Source organism: Solanum pennellii, chromosome 10 (genome assembly GCF_001406875.1).
Source record: "Solanum pennellii chromosome 10, SPENNV200".
NCBI classification, from domain to species: Eukaryota; Viridiplantae; Streptophyta; class Magnoliopsida; order Solanales; family Solanaceae; genus Solanum; species Solanum pennellii.
In genome coordinates this window covers 82496132-82521182 of record NC_028646.1, presented here as the reverse complement: position 1 = coordinate 82521182, position 25051 = coordinate 82496132, and the positions used below count along the sequence as shown (strand labels likewise).

Genomic DNA, 25051 nt, shown 5'->3' with positions numbered 1-25051 from the left:
CCTCATTTCGATGATTTTCGTGTGCTACAACAAACTATTTCTTGGGTGATCCGGATTCCAACGTCAAAAATTCCAAATTTTTTTGTGGACGCCCATCAAGACCTTTTCTATGCATCCAGTTGGCCCTCGCAGCCAGTCCGACCAATGTTCAAGGTCAAACGAGCCTCGAAGCGCGCATACCCCCCAATTTGACGATTTTTGTGTGCTATAGCAAACTATTTTTTGGGTTATCCGGATTCCGACGTAAAAAATGCCAAATGTTTTTGTGGACATCCGTCAAGACCTTGGCTATGCAGCCGGTTGGCTCTCACGTCCAATCAGACCCATTTTTAAGGTCAAACAAGCCCCGAAGCGAGCATACCCCCCATTTCGACGATTTTCGTGTGCTATAGCAAACCATTTTTTGGGTTATCCGGATTTCGACATAAAAAATGCCAAACTTTTTTGAGGACGTCCTTCAAGACCTTGGCTATGCAGTCGGTTGGCCCCACGGCCATTCCGACCCTTTTTGAAGGTTGAACAAGCCCCGAAACGCGCATACTCCCCATTTTGACGAATTTCGTGTGCAATAACAAACCCATTTTTGGGTGATCCGATTTCCAACGTCAAAAATTCCAAATTTTTTTGTGGTGTCCCTTTAAGACCTTGGCTATGCATCCGGTTGGCCCTCACGGATAACACCACCCATTTTCAAGGTCAAACGAGCCCCGGAGCAAGCATACCCCCTATTTCGACGATTTTCGTGTGCTATAGCAAACCATTTTTTGGGTGATCCATATTCCGACGTCAAATATCCCAAAATTTTATGTGGAGATCCTTCAAGACCTTGGATATTCAGCCGGTTGGCCATCACAGCTAGTCCGACCATTTTCAAGGTCAAATGAGCCCCGAAGCGCGCATACCTCCCATCTCGACGATTTTTGTGTGCTATAGCAAACCATTTTTTGGGTTATCCAGATCCGACGTCAAAAATGCCAAAAAATTTTGTGGACGTTTGTCAAGACCTTGTATATGAATCCAATTGGCCCTCAGAGCTAGTCCAACCCATTTTCAAGGTCAAACGAGCCCCGAAGCGTGCATTACCCCCATTTAGATGATTCTCGTGTGCTATCGCAAATCATTTTATGGGTTATCCGGATTCCGATATTAAAAATGCCAAACTTTTTTGTGGACGTCCACCAAGACCTTGTCTATGCAGCCGGTTGTCCCTCACGGCCAGTCTGACCCATTTTGAAGGTCAAACAAGCCCCGAAGCGAGCATACCCCCATTTCAACGATTTTCGTGTGCTATAGCAACCCATTTTTTGGGTGATCCCGATTCAGACGTCAAAAATGCCAAAAAAATTGTGGACGTCCGTAAAGACCTTGGCTATGCAGCCGATTGGACGTCACAGCCAATCCGACCCATTTTGAAGGTTAAACGAGCCCCGAAGCAAGCTTACCCCCATTTCGACGATTTTCTTGTGCAATAGCAAACTATTTTTTGGGTGATCCGGATTTCGACGTCAAAAATGCCAAAAAAATTTGTGGACGTCCGTCATGACCTTGTCTATGCATTAGGTTGGATCTCACGTCCAGTACGACCCATTTTCAAGGTCAAACAAGCCCCGAAGTGAACATACCCCCCATTTCGAAATTGTCGTGTGCTATAGCAAACCAATTTTTGGGTTATCCGGATTCTGACGTCAAAAATGCCAAAAAATTTTGTGGACGTCTGTCAAGACTTGGCTATGCATACGGTTGGCTCTCACGACCAGTCCGACCCATTTTCAAAGTCAAACGAGCCCCGAAGCGAGCATATCCCCCATTTAGACGATTTTCTTGTGCTATACCAAACCATTTTTTGGGTGATCCGGATTCCGACGTTAAAAATGCCAAATTTTTTTGTGGAGGTCCGTAAAGACCTTGGCTATGCATCCGGTTGGCCCTCACGACCAGTACGACCCATTTTCAAGTTCAAACGAGTCCCGAAGCTAGCATACCCCCCCATTTCAAAATTTTCGTGTGCTATAGCAAACCAATTTTTGGGTTATCCGGATTCCAACGTCAATAATGCCAAAAAATTTTGTACGTCCGTCAAGACCTTGGCTATGCATCCAATTGGACCTCATGGCCATTTCGACCCATTTTAAAGGTCAAACGAGCCCCAAAGCGCATACCCCCATTTCAATGATTTTCGTGTGCCATAGCAAACCATTTTTTGTGTGATCAGGATTCCGACGTCAAAACTGCCAAACTTTTTTGTGTACGTCCACCAAGACCTTGGCTATGCAGCCAGTTGGACCTAACGGCCATTCCGACCCATTTTGAAGTTCAAACAAGTTCCGAAGCGCGCATACCCCCCATTTCGATGATTTTTGTGTGCAATAACAAACCCATTTTTGAGTGATCCAGTTTTCGACGTCAAAAATTTCAAAAATTTTTGTGGAGGCCCTTTAAGACCTTGGCTATGCAGTCGGTTGGACCTCAAGGCCAATACGACCCATTTTAAAGGTCAAACGAGCCCCGAAGCGAGCATACCCCCCATTTCGATGATTTTCGTGTACTATCGCAAACCATTTTTTGGGTTATACGGATTCCGACGTCAAAAATGCCAAACTTTTTTGTGGATGTTCGTCAAGACCTTGGATATGCAGCTGGTTGTACCTCACGGCCATTCCGACCCATTTTGAAGGTCAACGAGCCCCGAAGCGAGCATACCCCCCATTTTGACGATTTTCGTGTGCTATAGCAAACCATTTTTTGTGTGATCCAGATTTTGATGTCAAAAATGCCAATATTTTTTGTGGACGTCTGTCAAGACCTTGGCTATGCATCTGGTTGGCTCTCACATCCAGTCAGACCCATTTTCAAGGTCAAACAAACCCCGAAGCGCGCATACCCCCCATTTAGACGATTTTCGTGTGCTATAGCAAACCATTTTTTGGGTGATCCGAATTCCGACGTGAAAAATTCCAAAATTTTTTGTGGACGTCCGCCAAGACCTTGGATATGCAGCTGGTTGTCCCTCTCGGACAGTACGACCCATTTTTAAGGTCAAATGAGCCCTGAAGCAAGCATACCCCCCATTTCAAAATTTTTGTGTGCTATAGCAAACCATTTTTTGGGTGATCCGGATTTCGACGTCAAAAATGCCAAAAAATTTTGTGGACGTCCGTCAAGACCTTGGCTATGCAGCCTGTTGGTCCTCACGGCCAGTACAACCCATTTTCAAGGTCAAATGAGCCCCGAAGGGAGCATACCCCCCATTTCGAAATTTTCGTGTGCTATAGCAAACAAATTTTTGGGTTATCCGGATTCCGATGTCAAAAATGCCAAAAAAATTTGTGGACGTCCGTCTAGACCTTGGCTATGAATCTGGTTGGACATCATGGCCAGTTAAACCATTTTCAAGGTCAAACGAGCCCCGAAGCGCGCATACCCCCTATTTTAGATAATTTTCGTGTGCTATACCAAACCATTTTTAGGGTGATCCGGATTCCGACGTCAAAAAGTCCATAATTTTTTGTGGACGTGCGTCAATAAATCGTCTATGCATCCGGTTGGCCCTCACGGCTATTTCGACCCATTTTAAAGGTCAAACGAGCCCCAAAGCGCGCATGCCCCCATTTCGACGATTTTCGTGTGCTATAGCAAACCATTTTTTGTTTTATCAGGATTCCGACGTCAAAAATGCCAAACTTTTTTGTGGACATCCTTCAAGACCTTGGCTATGCAGCCGGTTGGCCCTCACGGCCATTCCGACCCATTTTGAAGGTCAAACAAGCCCCGAAACGCGCGTACCCCCCATTTCGATGATTTTCGTGTGCAATAACAAACCCATTTTTGGGTGATCTGGTTTTCGACGTCAAAAATTCCAAATTTTTTTGTGGATGCCCTTTATGACTATTGCTATGCAGCCTGTTGGCCCCCATGGCCAATACAACCCATATTCAAGGTCAAATTTTCACAAGTACCTTTTTAAAGTCACATTTCGTGAAACTTCAAATGGCCGTAAATTTTTCCTCAAGCATCTTTTGGAGGAGATTCTTATTTTGAACTTGCTTATTGTTTCGACATCTACTTGGTAGACCCGATCCCTTTGACTGATTTGACTTTCATTTTTTCCTCATAATTTTGCCCTATATATGGTCAAAAATCGTTAAACGTAAAACTATAAGTCCTATGGCAGTGCGTGGTGTTTTTTTGTGTAGATATTGAAAAAATAATCAGGTTGGAAAAAAATCGGCTCGATCGTGCATCGGATGCGCGTTTTATGTTCTTTTGAAGTTTAAATTTTCAGAAGTACCTCTTTAAATTATATCTTTGCTTAGAGAGTTGCATTCAATCATCATTATATTATAATATGCTAATTTTGACTTGGATTCATACCTCTATATTTTTATATTTTTCATAAAATATAAGAAAAATATAACGTTAATATATGTAATGTAGAGAGGAAAGTATGAATTCACGTGAGCCTACCAAACCCCTCCCTCTAGATACGCCAGCAAAACTCCTTGGTTTTAAAAGATTATTACTGACTTTTTATGATACTTGGGCAAGTGCAGTAGCTTTGTTCAAATAATAATTAAAAAAACCCTCTATTTTCGGCATATTATATTAAAGGAAAAGAAAGGGAAATGAAAATAAACAAAATAAAAAGGGAAATTGAAAGAAAAGAAAAAATACCTAAAGTAAGGAATCAACTTTTTGTTCTTTTTTTTGCTACTAGAATTAATAACAAGATTTTAAAAAAAAAATCAAAAGAGATATTTGAATCACAAACTTTCCTTTGGTAAAATTTTGAGGGTATTATAGCTATTATCATAATAATAAGAAGAAAAAAGAAAAATAAAAGAAACATATTAGTTCCTCCTTTTTCTTTTGTTTGTCACATTTTTGCACACTCTTGAAAAAATAATAAATTAAAATAAACTATTCTTATTTTCTAATCCCAATTTTGTTACTTTACTCTTGTTTTCACTTTTATTAATCTCCTCTCATGCTTATTAGCATAAGAAGTAAACAAATAATTAAAAGGAATAACTCTCTTATTGTCAAAAATCAAAGTATTTTAATGCAACTATTTTTAGTAAACCAATGGAGACAGTAGTTATTATTTGATATATAACAACGTAAAAAATGTTATTTTCGTATGATATTAAGTTATATATATTATTAGTATAAAAATATAAGTACACCATAAAATTATCTTTAGTTAGTGAAATATGTAATTAGATTATCTTACACATGATTGAAATAGGTTTAAACCAAACTCTTTGTCCCCATCCCTACCACTCTTCCCAAGGAGGAGTTATTTCACCAAATTTGGATGAAAATTATGTAGTAATTATTGCAACAGCTACGAGGTTTCTTCTTTTCTTTCTCTTTTTCCCTTCTTCTTCCTTGACCTGTCGCCGCCACCTCCTTCATTTTCTCTCTAGTGACCCACTAGAATGCTGATTTAAGGTGTATTAGATGAAGTTTTCGGAAATCTAATATTTTTTCAGAAAAGAGATAAAAATATCTTTGAATAATTGGAAATGGATCAAATATATTCTTCGTTTGATTTTGGGTCAAAAATACTCATACTGTTTTAGTGTATTGGCTACTTTTACCCTTCGAAACTAACAGATTTCATGTCATCTTAAAAATCACATAAAACAATATTTTTTGGCTAGTTTAGATATATACAAGTAGACACTTAAACTTGTATAAAGTTAAAAAAACCATGAGTCCTATGTGGTCATTTGTTCAATTTTATACAATTAAGTGTTTACTTGTGCACATCCAAAGTTAGAAGACATAAATATAAATTAAGATCAAATTAAGAGCATATTTATGTATTATGCCTATAAATATCAATAATAGCTTTCGTTTCAAGTGAGACATCAAAGCTTAGGCATGCATGTGCTACGAGATAGTCTTTTCAGTATCCAAGCATGTCATCGTTTCACATTGAGGTGATGGTTCGATTTTTGGGCCGATAAAAGGAGGTTTTGCGGAGAATAGAAGATAATTTAAAAAAATAAAATACAAGGCATCAGATATATTTCAGAATAAATCCCTAGAAGTTCTGTTTTTTCCTATTTTGAGCATCTTCCATCTATTCTTCCTTTGCTTTTGTTTGGAAGAGATCTTCTTCTTGTATAGTTCCAGGGCCTTGGCATTTCAGCCTAAACGTAATAGACTTGATCGGCCTTAATTCACTTATCTTTTTAACCCTCTTGTACAAATTCAATAGAGTGACAGAAATCAACCACGAAACTAAGTCTAACCGCTGATATACTTTGTCTTACCTCAAATAAGACTGCTTGTTTGATCCCTAGCTACATGCCATTTGTTACCCTCTCATGTATATATTTCATATGTTACTGATAATGATTTGTAGGTTGTTTCAACGCTGTAATCTTTACTTTTGTTCTATTTGAATCATTAACAAAGACTGGAAACATAAATCTGACAGCTTTTTTGTTGTCACTGAGTGGAAAAAACAAGTTATCTGGGGTAAAACTGATTGATGCTCTCATCATGCGTTATGAATTCGCAAGAAAGTTCATTTAAATCAACATGAACAGTCTTCAGCTTTTAATACATTCAGGTGGTAAATTTCAATGGCATTGTCGTAGTTAAGTGACAGTTATAATCTTGAAAGGTCTTGCTACTATAGCAGCTATTGATATTGATGCTCAAAAGTTCCTTGCACAGATATCATCTTCAAGAGGCAACTTTTTTTTATCATATTCTTTCTAAACTGAAATCTGCATGAGAACTATTAAAATCTAAAAGGAGTTAAAATTAAAATGATAAATGGATCTTTATGATATCAGTTATGGCCTAAAGGTAAGGTAATGTTGAAAAAGATGGTCATGACTGATGAGTGATAAAGACTGAATGAACATGTTAAGGGAGCAATGCATCGTTCAGGTATGTTAGTCTTAGCAGTCATCATTTCTTCCTCAGTGTAGTTTGAGAAGTATTCTATTCAGTCGCAAAACAACTTTCATTCATCCTGCTTGGTAAATATTGTGAATATGTATATTTTGTAAAGGAATTACAATAGGTTCTAGATCAAACTGTTGTCTTTCTCCTATTCAAGATCTTGCATGTTGAGATCTTAGTGTTGAGCTCGTGTACGGCAAAGGCAACAACGACTAGTAAAAATAAAAATAGAGACAAACATACTGTAGCGGGGGTTTGATGGAATAACAAGAAAGGGAGCTTTTTATTGACAGCTAATCTTGTTCTTGGCATATCATTGCTGTTTCAATTGGTCTTTTCCCATGCTGATAGCTTTGGAAGAAGAGTTCAACATAATTCTTAACGTCTTTGTATGCTCTTGGCATTTCCTCATTGATAAGCTTCTCCACTGGTCCAATTCCAACAGTTACATCTGGCATAATGAAAACAGCAAGGGTGTTTCTTTCTTGGTCTGCATTCGTTACCACCCTGTGCACGGGGCTCTTAAAGATACCATTGCTCATTATCTGCAAGAACGACAATCCTAAGAAACTCTACATGTTGTACAACATTTTGTTGGAAAATATTAGAGATGGCAACGTAAGGAAGAATAATTAATCAACAACCAGTTCATGTTGTAACAATTTTAATGATAAAAGAAGAGAATTTTGAATAAGAAAAATCATTCTGATGCACGTTATGGAAGGTTGATTTCAGAATAGATTTCCCTTGCTACCTGAATGCAAATAGTACAGTAATGTTCTGCTTCTAAAATACAATGAACCACTCAGCAAATCATCTAATGTACACTTATATAGAGCTCTGGGATAATCATGAAGGACAAAGGACGTTTGAAGGAATTGAAATCATCAAGAGCCAAATAATGCTGCAATCATACCTTTCACTGAAGAGATGAGCCCTTATAACTACTGGATACATCTTTTCAGATGTTCCCTAAAAAGGTTGAATGCATTTTTTTTGTAGAAGAATCGCGTCTAACCAAAAGACGCGTTAAATTTTGAATCACTTAAATAAATCCAACACATTTAAAGCTTTGGCATGATTTAGTATATTCTTTCTTACCTCTACTTGATCTCCAACATTAACGAGGAGACCATATGGGACAATAGGTACTCTAAACCATTGATCATCTTTGAGAACCTGAAGCCCCTCAACTTCTTTGTCTTGCAAAAGGATGGTAATGGCCGATGCATCAGCATGTGGTTTGATTCCAAGTACAACCTCAGGTGTTGGACACGGAGGATAGAAGTTGAATCTTGCAATCATCTCTCTGCCTTCTCCACACTGATCCAGAAAGCAGTTCTCCTCCAAGTTCAACGACACTGCCATGGCCTTAAGGAGGGACTCACTCAACAACTTCATATTATTGATATATTCTTCAAAAACTTCCCTGCCACCAAGTAGTAATTTGTTAGCCTGGTGCATCTTAACTTGTTCATTTCGGAGTAAAAGCAGAGAAGATGTACCTGAAACATTCAGGTGTTTGGGGCCACAATTTGAGGTTTCTTATAGCTTCAGGGAACACATTTAGATACAATCTGTCAGTCCAATCAAGCTTTTGCTTATCTGAAAGAACTGAATCGTTTCCGTATCCATAAATGTCAACAACTGTTCTGGCATATTTAAGCTTCTCTTCAGCTGGAAGAGCAAAGAACTGTTTGCTAATTTCATGCACTTTGTCAAGAAATGAATCTGCTAGTCCGTGATTTATGACCTGAATTTCCAATATCATGATTCATGTGTTAAGCGGATATTGCAACCAGGCAGGGGCGGACCCACATAGAATCCTCCGGGTGCTTGAGCATATATCTATGTGGAAATCAAGAAAAAATTGTATAAAATTAATCTAGAGCACCCAATGAACAAATGGTTTGATTGGTCTAATGGCTCTTAGTGGGTGCTTAGATTGTATTAGTGTTGCTCGGCCTGAGTTCAAATATCCTAGATCACCCACTACAACTAGGAGTGCAGAGAGCATAAAGATTTGTGTTCATATCTGTTTCTTTTACTACTACTTTACTATCATCCCCTCGTAATACCCTTTTTCTAACTACTCTTAGCTGTGGCGGGGATTCAATTTGTGATACCTGAAATTATCGGTTCATATCTAATATTATGTATTTTAATATTTTTTTTATTTTCTATCCGGTTTCCATATTGCAGCCCGACTAATTGTAGTTCGGCTAATCCAGATTCGCGCTGCCTAGGACTCTATTCATGGGGAAGTGTCTCCTACAAAGTATTTTTCCATATTCAGAGCTCTAACCCAAGACCTCTAGTCAAGGGAGGAGGAGCTCCACCATTGGACCACATCCTTTGGTGGTTATATTATTGATTTCATTATGAGTACATAACTATAGTCTGTATTGGAAGTTATGGGGCCGAAAATCTACATGGGCCCTCGTTCTTACATGTAGGGTGTATATTTCCAATTTTCCTATCTTTAGTTGGTCAAATTTCTCTAGGAAATCAATTCCGTTAAAAATGAGGAATATGACTTTTTTTAAAGGATGTTTCCCCAAACCTCACCCCTGGACCATACCACCCCCAAATCTTTCTGTCAATCACAAGCCAAGTTAAAAAAAAAATCAAACCTGGATGCAGCCACAAAACTTGAGGCCTGATTGAAGTTTGTTGAGCTCTTGTTGTCTGGCAGGGGATGTGAGAAGGCTAAGGTCAACTACTGGCACATTCAGCATGGGAGAAGAGCTATTGATTGACCCTTGTGTATGAATATACTTTTCTGGAACTTGATTGTCATTTGCTAGTTCTTGTACTGACTTGAAAACTGTTTCTTGATTTTCAGCCATGGTTTTCTGTTAGAAGCAAATTTAAGCTACTTGCAGATCTTGTTGTTTGATACAATTCCCAAGAAAAATCACATCAAGGAGAGAGGGCGGTTGGACTTGGACATATAGTAATAGCTGGAGAAATGAGAATACAGCCAATTGGTCTTAAAATCAGAATTTTTTTTAATGGAATACTGCGCTATTTTTTGGATTTGCTTATTTTTATAAGAACCCAGTCAAAACTTTCTCTGTCATCTTTCTAATTACTATATACTTTAAGTTTGACGGGTCCTAATAACCCCTAAATTGATACAAATTGGTATCAATCTGTGGTAAGGTATGCACTAAATAAAAGCCCCAGATCAGTGCATTTTTTACATCTCCAAATTTGAGGTCTCTCTTCGAAAACTGAAGGTGATGGGCTCTACTGCTTCATGTTTTCGATTATATCCAGCACCGAGTCAAAATGTCATTATGAAACATAACAAGTATATAGGAGACTGCACCACACATATTACTTATAAAAAAGAACCTAATTGTAAATTCCAATTTCCCATTAGAACAAGGCTGCGGACTTTGCAATCTAAGGAGGTGAATAAAGACACAAAATCTAGGCATGAATTCATGGACAAGACAGTGAACAGCCTATCCCGTAATCAGATAGCTGAAACATTCTCAATTGCCTGTGCTGGTTGATTGTTGGCCCCCATTGCTGCAGCTTTCCAACCACTATAATTGCCGCTTGGATCACTCATGTACAGTTGAAAGCCATAGTTCTTGTCCCAGACTGCGAAAAGAAAGGAAACACCAAATGGACGAAGCCCCCCAAATTTGAAGACATATTTTGGGTGTATACAAGTAGAAACTTAAACTTGTATAAAGTTGAACAAATAGACACACATGTCCTATGTGTCATCATACATGTTATTTTTTGTCCTACGTGGTGTCTTACGCGTATTTTGTCATGTGGGACTCATGTGTTTATTTATTTAAATTTAAATAGTTAAATTGCATGTTTGTGCATTATGAAAGTTGAAGATTAAAGTTAAAATTTGAAATCAAGTTTAAGATTTAATATATGTATTATGCCTTAAATAATTGATAATTAAAATGTATTTTGATAAATAATTAGTGATAATTCAAGTTGAAAACTCATACATCTAATAAATGAAACCTTTATGCCGATCTTCACTTTAAAAAAAAACACAAACTCAAAAAACTAAAATACTTTAAGTGTGTTTTTATTATTTAATTTGAACAATATTAACAATAAGTACATTATCATGATAAACATTTTGTGAATTATCTTGTCAAACTTTTATAGATATATGAGACTATAATGAAGTGTCTATTACGTTTGAATCACCCATTGTTGTATTCATTCAAATGTGACTCTCCTAATAAAATTTTCTCAAACTTGAATTTGAAACTTTGAACCATTTTAGTACTGCATTAGATTGTTTGCAATGAAATAGGTTTATGTATCCGAATTAATAAATTTACAACAAATAAGCATTAACTTAATTAGTTTTAACGCAACTTATTGATGATAGTCGTAGGCTCGCCAGAATATGAGTAGACGTGTTAATTAAGAAAGGGAGTGACCAAAAACTGTTTTTGTACTTCTAAAAGTGTCAGCAGTTACCTTCCAAATAAACTTAACTTCACATTTCCAATTTCCTAAATTTATTTTCACAGATATTTTTAAACGAAAATAGCAGTTTGTTGATTGAAACCCTAACCAAAGGTTTCCCGATAAGGCTAAAAAACAGTAAAGAGGAAGAATGGAAGAAGTTAGCAATGGAGGGATGTTGTACCACGAGGTACAAGAATCTAAGCTTTGCGCTGTACATTGTGTAAACACCGTTTTACAAGGGCCTTTCTTCTCAGAGTTCGATTTGGCTGCGGTAGCTTCCGATCTCGATCATACGGAGCGGCAGATGATGGTTCAGGGCAGCGGCGACTTTGTTCCCGAAGAGTCTCATAATGTTTCCCTTGACGGAGATTTCAGCATCCAGGTTCAATCCCTTGTCTACTTCCTCTTTTTTTTTTTTAATAATTAGTTCGAATAACATGGTGGTCTGGGTCAGATTAAGCAGTTTAGGTGCACTTCCACTAATCTACTGCTATATGTATCTGAAAATGTGCCAAGCCCTAGGTAGATGTGATAGATAGTGACTTGTAGTTTACTGGGATTCGAACTTTGGTTTCCAAGACTGTTACTTCAGCTCTTCACTACTGGCTGCCCACTTGGGTTTTTTTTTTTATGTGTTTATGCTAAGTGAAAATTGAAGTCTTGTGATTTTGGGGCAATTTTATGAATGAAAGCTTAATGAGTAGTCGATGTTTTTACTTTTTGTTGAGCATGTGGAAGTGGAGATTGTATTTTGTTAGGAAAACTGATACATAAGTTGCTTATTTTGAATGTTGATGTTTTGTTTCGCTGAATGGCCTAACTCAATGAGTAAGGATTAGTTAGCTTCTAATGTTAATTTAAAACTAACAACGATAAGGAAATTGCGAGAGGTTTTCTGTAGTTTCAAGCTTTTATTGTATTATTTTTTTTCTTTTCATGAATATTTATCTTTCACAAGAAACTAGTAGCTTGAACAGCTCAAATCATTCTGAATTCTTGTGTTAAAACTCATAATCCTACTTCATGAAGGGTTTGAACTGTCCTAGCTGATTTCAGCGTGACTATGACAGCCACATACGTCCAGATCTGTCTGTCACAACCATCCTCTATAACAATTTTTCACTATAAGAACCATGTTTACTGTGGAACTGATTTCTCATGTTATGTTGTGTCATATGTTTACTATAACAATATTTTGCTATAACAATCAAATCATATCGGAACAAATGATACTCTTATAGAGAGGTTTGAGTGTATTAGATTGGTAGAATAATAATTTGGCCTAGTCTTATAGATAGGTTTGACTATATGAGATATCAGGTTCAAATCCCAACAGAGGTGAAAAACATTTTTTCGATCTAACTGGAACCTGTGACCGTGAAAGGTAGCAATAGCCTGTGAATAGACGTGGTTTACCAAGCTGGCTCGGGCACTACCTTCATAGAAAAGCACTTGATGGCTTAGTTAGTCCTGCCATGTGGATGCTAAATATGTTTGGCCTAGTGTAAGTGATGGTGTATAATGTACAATCATGTAATTAGGTGAATTTGATTTGGTAGAACCTTAGTTGAGCTTGAGTAGTCAATCTTTGGTAGATGCAAATCTACTAGTTTGCTTGCTCTATTGTTGAATAGAGAATCCTCTGAAGTCCTAATAGATTGCAATTCTCTCCTCGAATTGCTCATGATTCAGACATGTTTACTTGTCTAACTCAGAGTGATAAACTGATAGCATGTCAAGGATTTTAAATTGGGAATTAATAGCTCCCACAACATTTCGAAGATTTAGATGGTCATTTATGAGAAGAAACATGTGCTCGTTCATTCTTAATTTTTCTTACCTGGAGTATTTGTTGCTGTTAAGAATTAGGACATTATTCATATCATAGGAACCCATTCCTCGTGTATTTATGAATTAAATAGAATCCCTATACTTGTGTATATTAGAACATGAAATCCCTTCCAAAAGAATTAAGATAGTTCTCAAAATTTTCAATTGTTTTACCACAACATCACGGAATGTTAAGGTGTCATCAGCATATTGGAGATGTGTAATCTCTTGACTGTAATGACTATTCATGGCTACATCAAAGCCCTTAAATCACCCATTAAGACTGGTAGTTATGATCATGTTGTTTAACCCTTCCATGTCAACTGTGTAACAAAAAAGGGACAAGGGGTCATCCTGCCTCAAACTTCTCTAAGCTGGAAAAACTCCTTCCGAGGAGCCATTAATGATGATTGAGAATCTGACAGTAGAAACTCAAAATTTTATCCATTTACTCCAAAGCCCAGTTGTTGTAAAATGCTTAGTAAGAAATTCAAGTTCACATGGTCATATGCTTTCTCATTATCTAGCTCTCAAAGAATACCAGAGTTCTTCCACTTCTGTCTTGAGTGCATTGCTTCTGTCTATAAGTATGGCGTCCATTATTTGCCTTCCTTTTATGATTGTCATCTAGTGGAATCCACCAATTTTTCCATTACCCTTTTCAGTCTTATCAGTCAGAACTTTTGCAATAATCTTGTAAATGTTGCCTATGAGACTTATAGGTCTGAAGTCCTTTAACTTCTTTGCACCTTCCTTCCTGTGAATCAAAGCAACGTAGGTTGCATTGGAACTCCTTTCAAAGAAAGCATTAGAATGGAATTTGTGAAATACCCCATGATGTCATGTTTAAGCACCTCCCAGCATTTGATGAAGAGTCCCATTGTGAAGTAGATCGGACCTGGTGCCTAATCCATAATGCACATATTTAAACATCCCAGGACTTGCATCAAATCTGCTCTAAAACAACTCCTTTTCTTCCTCAGTCGTTGGAAAATTCTCTAAGTTTCTTGCAGGCCTACAATCTTTAGTGTAGAGTTTTTTTTTAAAAAAAAATCCGTACTTGATTTTTTGTGGTTATGATATCCTGGATCATTAATTGGTAAATGTTGTTACATCTTTTGTGGGCATTAGCATTTGACGGAACAACTTTGTGTTCCTCTCTCCTTTCTTTAACCAAATGGCCCTGGATCTTTGCCTCAATGCCACTTCTTCATTCTTTAGCATTTCTTAATGCTTCATGATCAATGATGCCTTCTCCACCATTTCCTCCGTAAGATTCTGTCTTTCAGTACCTTGTCCAACATTGCCGATTGTTTGAGAAAGTTTGACTTCTGTACTTTCAGGGTGCCAGTTGGATTTCACTCCACTCCCCAATTTACCTTTCAAGGTTTACATTTTACAAACTAAATTATACTCCCCCCGTTTCAAATTGCTAGGTAGGCCTATATTGACTTGGCAGGGAGTTCAAGATAATAAAGAGAACTTTTGAATCTTGTGGTTTTAAATTAAAGATATGTCAAATGTACCAAAATGCTCTTTAATCTTGGAGTCTTAAACATGTCTGGTACAAAGTTTGAATTAAAGTGTTGCTGAAAAGGGAAAGGGTCATTCCTTTTTAAATCAAGTAAAAAGGTAAGTAGGTCAAATAAACTGAAACAGGGGGTGTAGTCAGATTTTCCTAAAAAATAAAATGTTGTCCCCTAACTTTTAACTATGTTAACAAAGCCATCTGTATTCAGCCACCAATTGCCAAACTTGAAATATGATTTTGTTGCTCCGAATCTCCACATTGAAATATATCAACAATATGAACAGTTGTCACTCTGATATTGCAAAAGATGTTATCCCGCTCTCCAAATATCAAGATTCTATCAATTCTTAAGGCAGTAGTATTGGGGTCCCCTCTATACCAAAAGCAGTTAAGCATCACCTTCTAGTTTAGTCCATTCGAACAAGGTTTTTGCACTTGATCTAAACTCATATAAAGAAAATCCTATTTTCCCCGTGAGAGATAAAGAAAGGAATAAAGAAAATAACAATAACAAACTACAACAGAAGGTAATTCCTATGAAGAAGTCACCGGAAAAGGTGTTCATACTAGGTTGTTAGTTGTAATATCCTGCAAGGTAATCAAATTCTTCCTTGGTAGAACTACATGACACATAAATAAGTAAATGATTCAGTGTGATTATTCTGTAAAAAAGGAGCGGCATTGTTTAAATCTGAATTTGTGCACTGATAGGTTCAACTTTTAAATAGGAGCTATTCTAGTTCTTATATCTAGCAAATAATCACCATATTATGTGACATATATGGCATCATCTAAATATAGCCACCCCAAACCAAATGAAAATAAAAAGAGAATTAGCTTGAAAAGGAAGGAGAAGAAAAAGAAAGAGGTGAACATAACTTAGATGGTGATTACTATGTACTCATTCTGTTAAACAAATCCCTTGATGGGTCCTTCCTCTAATCCTTTTCTTTGTGCAGATTACACTGGTTTCTTCTTTGGTTAATTTTTGGGAAACTCTAAGTCGAGTTAAGATATTTTAGTTGTGAAAGAATTTTGATTAAAATACCTTGATATGACTGCAGTAAATGCTCTGTGATGTTAATCTCCGGAAAATATGGTGTGCTGTTAGTCTCCTAATCAGAAGTCATCTCTTTCCTACATAAAGAATTATCATGATTACCTACAGTATGTAATAGGAACGTTGAAAACCTTTTTCTGTAGCACGATTATACCTGGTTTTATTACATGCCATTAAGGGACCTTTGTGTGGTGCTGGTCTAAATTTGCATTGTATTTCTGGGTGAAGTTTGTAGGATGAATTTATGTTGTGCATTCTAATATCTGAACACTTAGCTTAGCCATAACTGAACTTGTATGACTGTAGAAATTGTATTTGACATAATGTATAGGCTGCTTACCTATAAAGTTAGGAAACATCTTGTCAGTTTGGCATATTTATTATGAAGAAACTCAAAATCCAACCTTCTATATGTGAAATCTTGTATATAAAGAACACAGAATCCAAGTTTAAAATGATGATTCTATGAATGAAATGAATATCGAAATTCCGGCACGATAAAGAAACAATAAATTATTGTGTCAACTATTTCTATAACATTTAGTGGCATAGGAATTGAGTCTTTATGAAGAGGAGAAGGCTCCATATGTTACTTTTGTCCGAGCTTAAGTTTTAAGGGGTCGTTTGGTTAGGAACAAGTTATCCTGGGATTAATTATCCTGGGATAACTTATCCCACCATATATATTGGATAACTTATCCCATCACTGTGGTATAAATGGTTGGATAAGTTATCCCAAACATGGCAACCAAACAAGACACAAAAATTTTATCCCATCACTATTATTTACCTTTCACACCAAACGACCCCTAAGTCTATAAGACCTGTTATGCTTGCAAGATTTGTTGTGGTTTTATATTCTCTTCAGGTAACAAGGTCTAGTTTTCGTGTGGCTTTTTTGTTTTCTTCCAAGCATAATGAATTCTACCATTGTAAATTAAAGATGGGTTTTTCAATTTTAGGTTACTAGAATTGTACTAGATTAAGGTAGGGTAAGGTTTTTGTGTACACACCCTCCAAGACTCCAGTTGTGGCATTTACATTAGGTATGTTGTAAAATCACGCTAGATTATTGACAGCAATTAATGCCAGTATAATGAAATTCTCCTGAATGTAACATCGAAGAAGTAAATTGGTTTCATAATTTGAGGGCTGTTTTGACGTGGGAGCAACTTTAAAAATGAACTGGTCTTTCATTCATTCATTTAATCTAGTGATTAATCACCACAGTACACAAAAATATGGCACACCCTAAATGTGACCCAAAAAGAACTTTATTTTTTTCAAAAAAACAAAGGAAGTGAGAAAAGGCCCTGGATGTTGCTTAGTGGTCGAAGAGGTGGAGTACAACCTAGCGAAGTTCAAATCTAAATAGAGGTGAAACTAGGTGAATTCTAGTCATCTCCCATAGTTTGGGGGGATGGACTTATTCCATACTCGGGATGCAAAGTTGGCTTGACACTAGTATTGTCAGAAAAAAAAAAAAGAGAGAGAAAGTAAAGTGATACTTTGAGAAAAAATGAGGAGAGAACATAATATAGACGAAAATCACTATATTTCTGTGACATTTTGTTCACAGAACTGTTGGTAAACTTTTTCTCTGGTTCCTGTTGTTTTGCAAATGACTTTGGTTTCTTCTTTTAGTTATAACTTTGGGTAAGTTGTGGAAGAGTTTTGATTGAAGTAGCTTCATGTTTTTGTTCGTAAGAGCTAGTTGGTACTTGATGTCTTTACTCTTAAGAGCTAGTTGGTACATGCTGAAATAGGTCACTTGAGATGCACGCTAACTGGCCTAGGCATAACTGTTATAAAAAAGTAAAAAATATGAAAAATAGGAAGTAGCTTTGTGACTACAGGTAAGTGCTTTCTGATATTAGTATCGTTATAGAATATCACATCCTTTCCTCCTAATATAAAGAGTAATCATGTGAATGAAGGCACATGCTATATAAACCCATGTCAAATATTTTAAATATTTGGTAGAGACGTAGAGTTAAAATTCATTAATTCAATCAGTCAAATACTCAAGCATAGCAAGCCCCTCGTTTTTGTGATATTGTAAGTGCCCAGCAAGCCAGTGGTGTATGCAGGATTTTTTGTAAGTGGTGTCGATATTTAAAAATAAATAAATAATAAATAATTGATAAAATTAATAAAAATGATTTAAAATGTACTAAAAAACATAAATCAAGTAAACTACTACAACTCTCCTCGACGAGTTTTGATATTTTCAAATGTATTCATAATAGCCTCATTGGGGATAGTACTAAATATTTCTTCCTCTATATCGTCGAGAAAGCTCTTTCAACTGTAGCAGTAGTCACCGACAAATAAAGCAAATTTAACTAGTTGAAACACAAGAGGATAAGTTTTGTGCTTCTTCCTCTCTACGAGTATCTTGGAAACATTACAAAGTTCCTTAAGACTGAAGAACCTTTTATCATGATCTCTAACATCAACAATGTAATATTCAAGCTGAAAGCGAAGGTCGACTATAGAGTATTTAGCATAATCATCAGGGTATAACTCAGCCAATCTCAATATCTTTTTTCCATATTAAAGTTAGAAAATGAATCAACTTGTTTCGGCTTAGGTTTTACTTTATAACTTATTATTGTATCCAATTCTGATTTGAATAAGTAATAAAAAATTTATAATAGGTTATATATGTAGTATTCTAGTTCAACTGGTTTGTTTTAGCCTAATTTGAGTAGAAATAGGAGGTTGGAGGTTTAAATCCTTCTTAAACTTTTCTGTTTTCCTTGAAAAAGGAGGGCTCAAAAATTAAAGCAAAAAATGCACCTACTGAGATTCAAACTCAGGTGCGTTGTGCTTCATTTGCGACGTAAACCACACGAGCCACGACACTTGCTTGTTCAAGGAGTGTAATTTTTAATATTTGTACTTCTGTTTTTAGTTTTTCTGATCTATATACAGATATAAATACTAAAAAAATTTAACAAAGCCGTGTCAGCTGACCCCCCTTGATTTAAGGTGGATCCGCCTCTGCAGCAAGCCTATTTTACGTCTGGTAGTAATGATTTTTAGGTCAAAATCAAATGTACTAGCTAGTGAATCCGAGAGAAAAGTTGAATACCAGAAGATAAAATTATGGTGGAATGGTGGAGATGCAGAACTCTAGTTTGTCCCGTAGTATCTAAATTTAGCCTGAGTTAATGCTCATTTTATCTGGCACAAGGTTTTGTTTAATGTGTTTGAGTGTGAGAGACAAATAGCATGTGAAATAACTAGTTTACACTAAGTGGAGAGAGATATTATGACCATACGACTTGCATAATCCTGTCACTATGATGCTATTTTTCCAATGATTTCCTTTAAATCACCTTTTTGCTTTGGCTGTAGAAGCTAATTCTGGCTTGAATTTTCGTTACAGGTTTTGCAAAAGGTACTGGAGGTATGGGATCTTCAAATCATTCCACTGGATAGCCCAGCTGCTGAGCCGGCTCAGATTGACCCAGAACTGAGAAATGCATTTATCTGTCACTTGCAGAACCATTGGTTCTGTATCAGGAAAGTAAATGGGGAGTGGTACAACTTTGACAGTCTCAAGCCAGCTCCTGATCACCTTTCCAAATTTTACCTTTCAGCGTATCTTGACTCCTTGAAAGGCTTTGGCTGGAGCATTTTCCTGGTGAGCGGAAAATTTCCCAAGGAATGTCCGATCTCTTCCTCTGAAGCTTCTAGTGGATATGGACAGTGGCTGTTACCAGAAGATGCGGAGAGGATTACCAAGTCCTGCAATGCTGCACAGAGAACAGGTAGCAGAAGTGGTCAAACTCAGTGGCAATCTGTTCCCTACCGCCAATACGAGGAACAAGGTATGCTTTTAGATGAAGAAGATGAGGATTTGAAAGCTGCAATTGCTGCCAGCTTGCTGGATGCTGCCCCCGCAGTCAGCACCAAACCTGATACCTTGGAAAATGAAAATAAGGACAATAGTCAAGCTAATGCATGACAAGGGAACATTTTCAGTGTTTTAAGCCGGGAAAACTTATGAACTGTTTTTTTTCCTCATAATTGCATCCGATACTGGATACCAGTTCATAATTCTGCGGCATAAACAGTGATGTTGTTTCTTATTTCAAAAAATAAAATAAAAACGATACACATGGATGTTGTTTGTTGGCTAAGAGCAAGACTTTTATATAATTTGAAAAGAAAAATGAAAAAAACTTGATCTTCCTGGAATTTGTACTTTGTAGTCATTTCATTGTGACAGTTCTTATTTCACTTTTTTGTTCTTGTTTTCTTATTTGCTGCTTGTACATTTTTTGGATGTAAATATTGTTTTATGCCATGTGATCGTCTCTTATTTAAATAATAACTAGGGGTTTAATGGCCATGCGAATTTGTATTGACGTTGTACGGACGAATTTTTTATTGGCGTGAAAATAAAGAAGACGTGGTCATGTTTAAAATATATTACATTACTTTTGTGCAAGGTTATACAGTAAGCTTGCTAATCAAAAGAGGGAAAATGGATGTTAGTGGTTCAATTGCGTGTTTGGCTGTCAAAGTTGGATTCTGAATGGAGTTCTGGCAAAAAGAATTGATTAGCCTTTGTGGTAAAGCAGAAACTGTACAAAGTGGTGGGGCAATTAATTGACTTCATGAGATCTACAAAAGTGAGCAAGCTTTGTATTTCCTGTGAGGCAGGAACATTACATCAAATATGTGCATTTGAGATTATAGCATAAACAAATGAAATTGCCTTTACCTTTCCTGTACCGAGGTTAAAAGTAGCCGCCAAAAAGCTTGGATTAACTATAGAAGTTGTTTTCAAAGAAATGCCTGGTTAGTATGTTGGAGAAACAGTGGTTGAACAATGAATTAAGAGTGATAATCACCTTTAGTTTGGTTTTTCTGAAGTTGGTGGCTGCAGCTTGTGTTTTATTCTTTGTGATGATGATTTTGCTTGTTCACTCACTTGTTCTGGTCCAGTCTGTTGTTTTGTTTTGCTTGATTCCTGGATATTGGTTTTGTTTGGTGCTGTAGGGATAGTTGGGAATTCGGCTATAAATTGGGGGTGGGGGGCTTTTGGCTATTTTCTCCTAAACAAATGACTTCTTTATTTGTCACTCATCAACCATTAAAAGGATAAAGGATATTTTATTTTAGGTTGTTCCTAAATTTGACATCGATTTTCACTTAAACATTTTAAGTAGACTTTGTTCATTTTTAACACCTTAATTGAGAGTCTATTGTATCATTTTGACACGCTTTTGATAATTAGTTTAAGGCCTAACCCATCGGTGATCTCTTAAACTTGGCACAAAGTTTCACTTAACCACATGTCATATATCAAAATAATTCTAAACTAATGATTTTTAAGTAAAAAGAAAAATAACCACTCACTTGATGACACGTGGCATTTACAACTCAAATAATAAATATCTTTTAAAAGGAAATTCAACAAATCTAATTTTCAAGAAACTCACCCTTGTCTTCTTCACCCCCTCTTTTTTACTTCTAAAAAAATCAGTCATAACTAACAATGGAAGAATTTTTTTTTTACTTTCTCGTATGTGCAGAGGATTCAAATACGTGAACACGAAATAGAGTAATTATTTTATGGCGCTGAAATTTAATTGTTGGATCTAAAGAAACAAAATGAGCAGAAGATAATGGTTGTGACAATTTTTTGATCTGAAAAATTAAAAATTATTTCGATTTTAATAAGATTCATGGCGATGTTGCAGTAGCGTGGTTTGATGGTGTCTGGTAGATGAGATAATCACAAAGATTGAGGGGAGAAGATGAACAGTGTTTTAAAATTAATTTTCTTTGGCCTGAAAGAAAGCTCCTCACGCGCTGACTTTGAGTGTATTACACTCACCGTGTCATGTGAGCGCAAAGTGTCAAAATGACACAGCGAGATCTTATATGAGGGTTTTAAAATGAACATCGCTCAATTAAAATGTCTAAGTGAAATTTTGTGCCAAATTTACAGAGTCATCGATGAATTAGACAAAATTAATATATTTTTAAAACTATGACCAAACACATCAAACTTTTCAAAAATATTTAACATTTGTATAAAAGACTAATCCAAAGTTAGACGGAAATAATTCTAAGAAGTCCAAGGTTGAATATGGCCGGAAAAGATTGAAGGAGGACTTGTCCTGCAATTTAACTATGCAGCTAGGGTTTGTTAAATATTTACCAAAATTTCCCTTAAACGCCGTCGTCGCTTCCACTGCTTCTCATCAAAGTCTATATAAATATTGCGTTTTACCCAGCCAATTTTCTCGTCATCGGCGCTAGGGTTTCTCAGCGTCTTCTTCAAATGATAAACTCTCTGCTCAATCGGTTCCTTATTTCTTTCTTCTATGTGTTTTTTCTTCTATTTTGCAATGGATCTGTGAGGAAACATAAAATACTGAAATATTCAACATGAGGATATATAAATTCTTTTGGTATTTCACTTTTCTGAGATCCAATCTATCTCTGTTCATACTTATTCTTCATTTCCGTTGTGTTTTTTAGTTATGGGATCGAGGATGTGATAAACAATTTATCCGAGTTCTGATTCCACATTGGAAATGTAGATTACTTCTCTAAAGCTGAGATCCCCTTTTAAAACTCTAACTCTAGTTGTTGCATTAACAAAATCCGGTACTTTGGATTTTCCATTTAGTTTTGGATCTATGATGATTAGTATTATTACTGCGTTATCTTTCTAGAATTTCCAGTAATGGGATTGAAGAAGATTTTTCTAACTGAGATCCAGTCTTTTTTAATTTGTATAATTTCTTTGCTACCCAGAAATGCATCAATGATGAATAATCCAATTCGTTATCCTTGCACTTTGATTGCTAAATGAAGAAAATCATGGGGAAATATAATCTGAGATGCTTTTCTGATCATATCATTAAATTGGTTCTTTTTGCAACAACCCAAATTATACGATTTCCACTTCTTACATTAATTAAGATTAACATTACCAGATGTTAGTTAAATTTTAAAAAATGAATAATTTCAAATTTTGAAATCTAATGTCTTTTTAAAATTTTGAAATTTCCCAAAGTTTAATTACTTCACTTTTCATATAACCTTCGAGAGTCATTCTTTATAACTTCAAGATATGAATGATATTTTTACTCAAATTTCTTATATTTATATCTTGTAATTTATTTACTTTTTAACATGTTCATAGTAATACAATTTTATTGAAAGCACGTTTTGGATTATTTTTTTAATCTTATAAAAGATGGAAAGTTATCCCTTGAGTCATGTAAAGTATACAAATTATAAAAAAAACATAGTATTCATTTTTTATATTACACTGTGATTAAGAAATCAATTTTATTATTTTGCCCTATTATGCACATAATATTAAGTTAGAAAAAAATATACACAAGCTATAGGAATAGCTAATATTGTGAATTGTTCACATTTAAAAAGTCAATACTAATAGCTGAAATGGAAAAAAATGTACAGCTAATATTATGAATTGTTCACATTCCAATAGCCATATTAATAGTTAATGGAAAAAATGTAATTGATTCTATCTTATAGAAGAAGTAAGGTTAGTTTAACGGGAATTTCATATATATCAAATAAAAAATTTATATTTGTCTATTATAGCAAAGTTTACATAATTAGGCTTCATAGCAAATATATAACTGTATAATTTGCTATACATATACAACTGTTTAATTTGCTATACATATACAACTGTATAATTCACTGGTTTAAATTGTATAATTTGCTGGTCTCGCTATACATATACAATTGTATGATTCGCTGGCCTAAATTGTATAATTCGCTGGCCTATTTTGTTACAATATGTGTATAAATTTGTTTTGCATACAATTGAGTTGAAATTAAAATGTTTGTATATTGTATAATTATAAGTGTATAGGAAGAAGATATGTGTTTTTCTCTCGCTTTATACAAAAACAGAAACACAATCTATATACTTTTATTGTATAAAGTGAGAAAAAATTGTATTTCACTGCAATTGTATAATTATAATTCGCTGGCTTTTTTCTCTGCAATATTTGTATAAAATTTGTATTTGTATACAATTGAATCGAAATAAAATGTTTATAAATTGTATAATTAAGTGTATAGTACAGAGATATATATTTTTGTATATGTATATACAATTTTCTCTCGCTTTATACAAAACAAAAACACAATTTATATACTTCTGTTGTATAAAGGGAGAGTGGCGAGCAGAGGGAGAGTGGTGAGCGAGAATGAGAGATGGCGAGCGATAATGGGAGAGTGGCGAGCGAGAGTTTTCGGAGAGAGGAGATTGACAAACTCTGGCAAACGTTTGCTATGAAACACAATTAAATCAAACAATAGCTATTTTATTTATTTTAGGTTATTTATTTGTTATTACATACAATTATCCCTAATTTAATAAAAATATTGTGTAATTATTTTTTTTATTTATATATCAAACACATGAAGTTATATAAATTTGTTTTACTAAAATCCCACCAATGGTTGATTTTATTTAGACATAACATGATAACATAGGAATGCTATCAACAAAGACAGTAATGAGTAAAAAGTATTTTTATTTTAGAGATATCGAATTAGAGTTTTAATTGCAACTGCCTTTGTAACGTGCGACCAAGTCCAATCAAGAATCTTTACTATCGTTATTTTTTTTGGTTAATAATTCTGTATGGGTTTGGATATAGTTTTGTGGTTACATTCTATTTGAACTCATAATTTTGACATGATGTATATGTTAGGATATACTATTAACCATGCGTTTTGATATAGTATTAATATTGAACAATTGTTTATTTATTTATTCAATTCAATAAAGTGTTACATTAAATAGATCAATTGTCATATATGTGTCCTTAACTTATATAGTAGATGATTTGGTGTATAGAGTTTAAGCTTATACACAGAAGATTAAATCATCAGTTCTTATAAGTTAAAATTTATAGTTCACAATCATAGATGAAAATTTGGACAAAATCATCAGAAAGATTGTAGCACGAGATTAAATGTAATTTATCTTGATTATGAGAATGATATAGTTCTAACTTCTCGTACTAGTGCATTTGGTATGTATTGAACGGGACCAAGCAGAGATAGTTGTTTTAGACTGATTGATAAAAACATATTCTCTAAACTATTAAATGTACTTATATTCTTAATCTTGATATAACGATTATGATCTGTATATATTATTTATCATTTTGATTTATTAAAAGGTGAGATTCTGAGATGGGTCAATATGCCTGGTA

General features: G+C 35.4%; 2 protein-coding genes, 1 long non-coding RNA gene and 2 other non-coding genes across 6 annotated transcripts; 3 read left to right on the top strand and 2 right to left on the bottom strand.

The window, feature by feature from the left end:
* Positions 1-6964: 6964 nt before the first annotated feature.
* Positions 6965-10569, bottom strand: LOC107032552 (probable 2-oxoglutarate-dependent dioxygenase ANS). 2 transcript variants are annotated; one of them, XM_015234159.2, is made up of 4 exons: positions 9558-10569; positions 8430-8677; positions 8026-8353; positions 6965-7469 (listed from the first exon to the last, which is right to left on the bottom strand). In XM_015234159.2, the coding sequence occupies exons 1-4, from the start codon at positions 9771-9773 to the stop codon at positions 7218-7220; spliced, it is 1044 nt and encodes a 347-aa protein (XP_015089645.1). In that variant the 5' UTR covers positions 9774-10569; the 3' UTR covers positions 6965-7217. The 2 variants fall into 2 exon arrangements, with proteins under 2 accessions (XP_015089645.1, XP_027768041.1); XM_027912240.1 differs by having other exon boundaries at positions 8430-8772; positions 9558-9686.
* Positions 10570-11353: 784 nt separating this feature from the next.
* On the top strand, positions 11354-20011 carry LOC107031946 (ataxin-3 homolog). The gene is made up of 2 exons (XM_015233470.2): positions 11354-11770; positions 19204-20011. Exons 1-2 carry the CDS (start codon positions 11537-11539, stop codon positions 19783-19785), a joined length of 816 nt encoding a protein of 271 aa, XP_015088956.1. The 5' UTR covers positions 11354-11536; the 3' UTR covers positions 19786-20011.
* LOC114074471 lies at positions 19922-20838 on the bottom strand. The gene is made up of 2 exons (XR_003574876.1): positions 20678-20838; positions 19922-20594 (listed from the first exon to the last, which is right to left on the bottom strand). It is a non-coding gene; the product is annotated as an uncharacterized LOC114074471 (long non-coding RNA).
* A 1630-nt stretch (positions 20839-22468) lies between these two features.
* LOC114074516 lies at positions 22469-22561 on the top strand. Its single transcript, XR_003574944.1, has one exon. It is a non-coding gene; the product is annotated as a small nucleolar RNA snoR27 (small nucleolar RNA).
* Positions 22562-22596: 35 nt separating this feature from the next.
* LOC114074515 lies at positions 22597-22687 on the top strand. The gene has a single exon (XR_003574943.1). It is a non-coding gene; the product is annotated as a small nucleolar RNA snoR26 (small nucleolar RNA).
* Positions 22688-25051: the final 2364 nt, after the last annotated feature.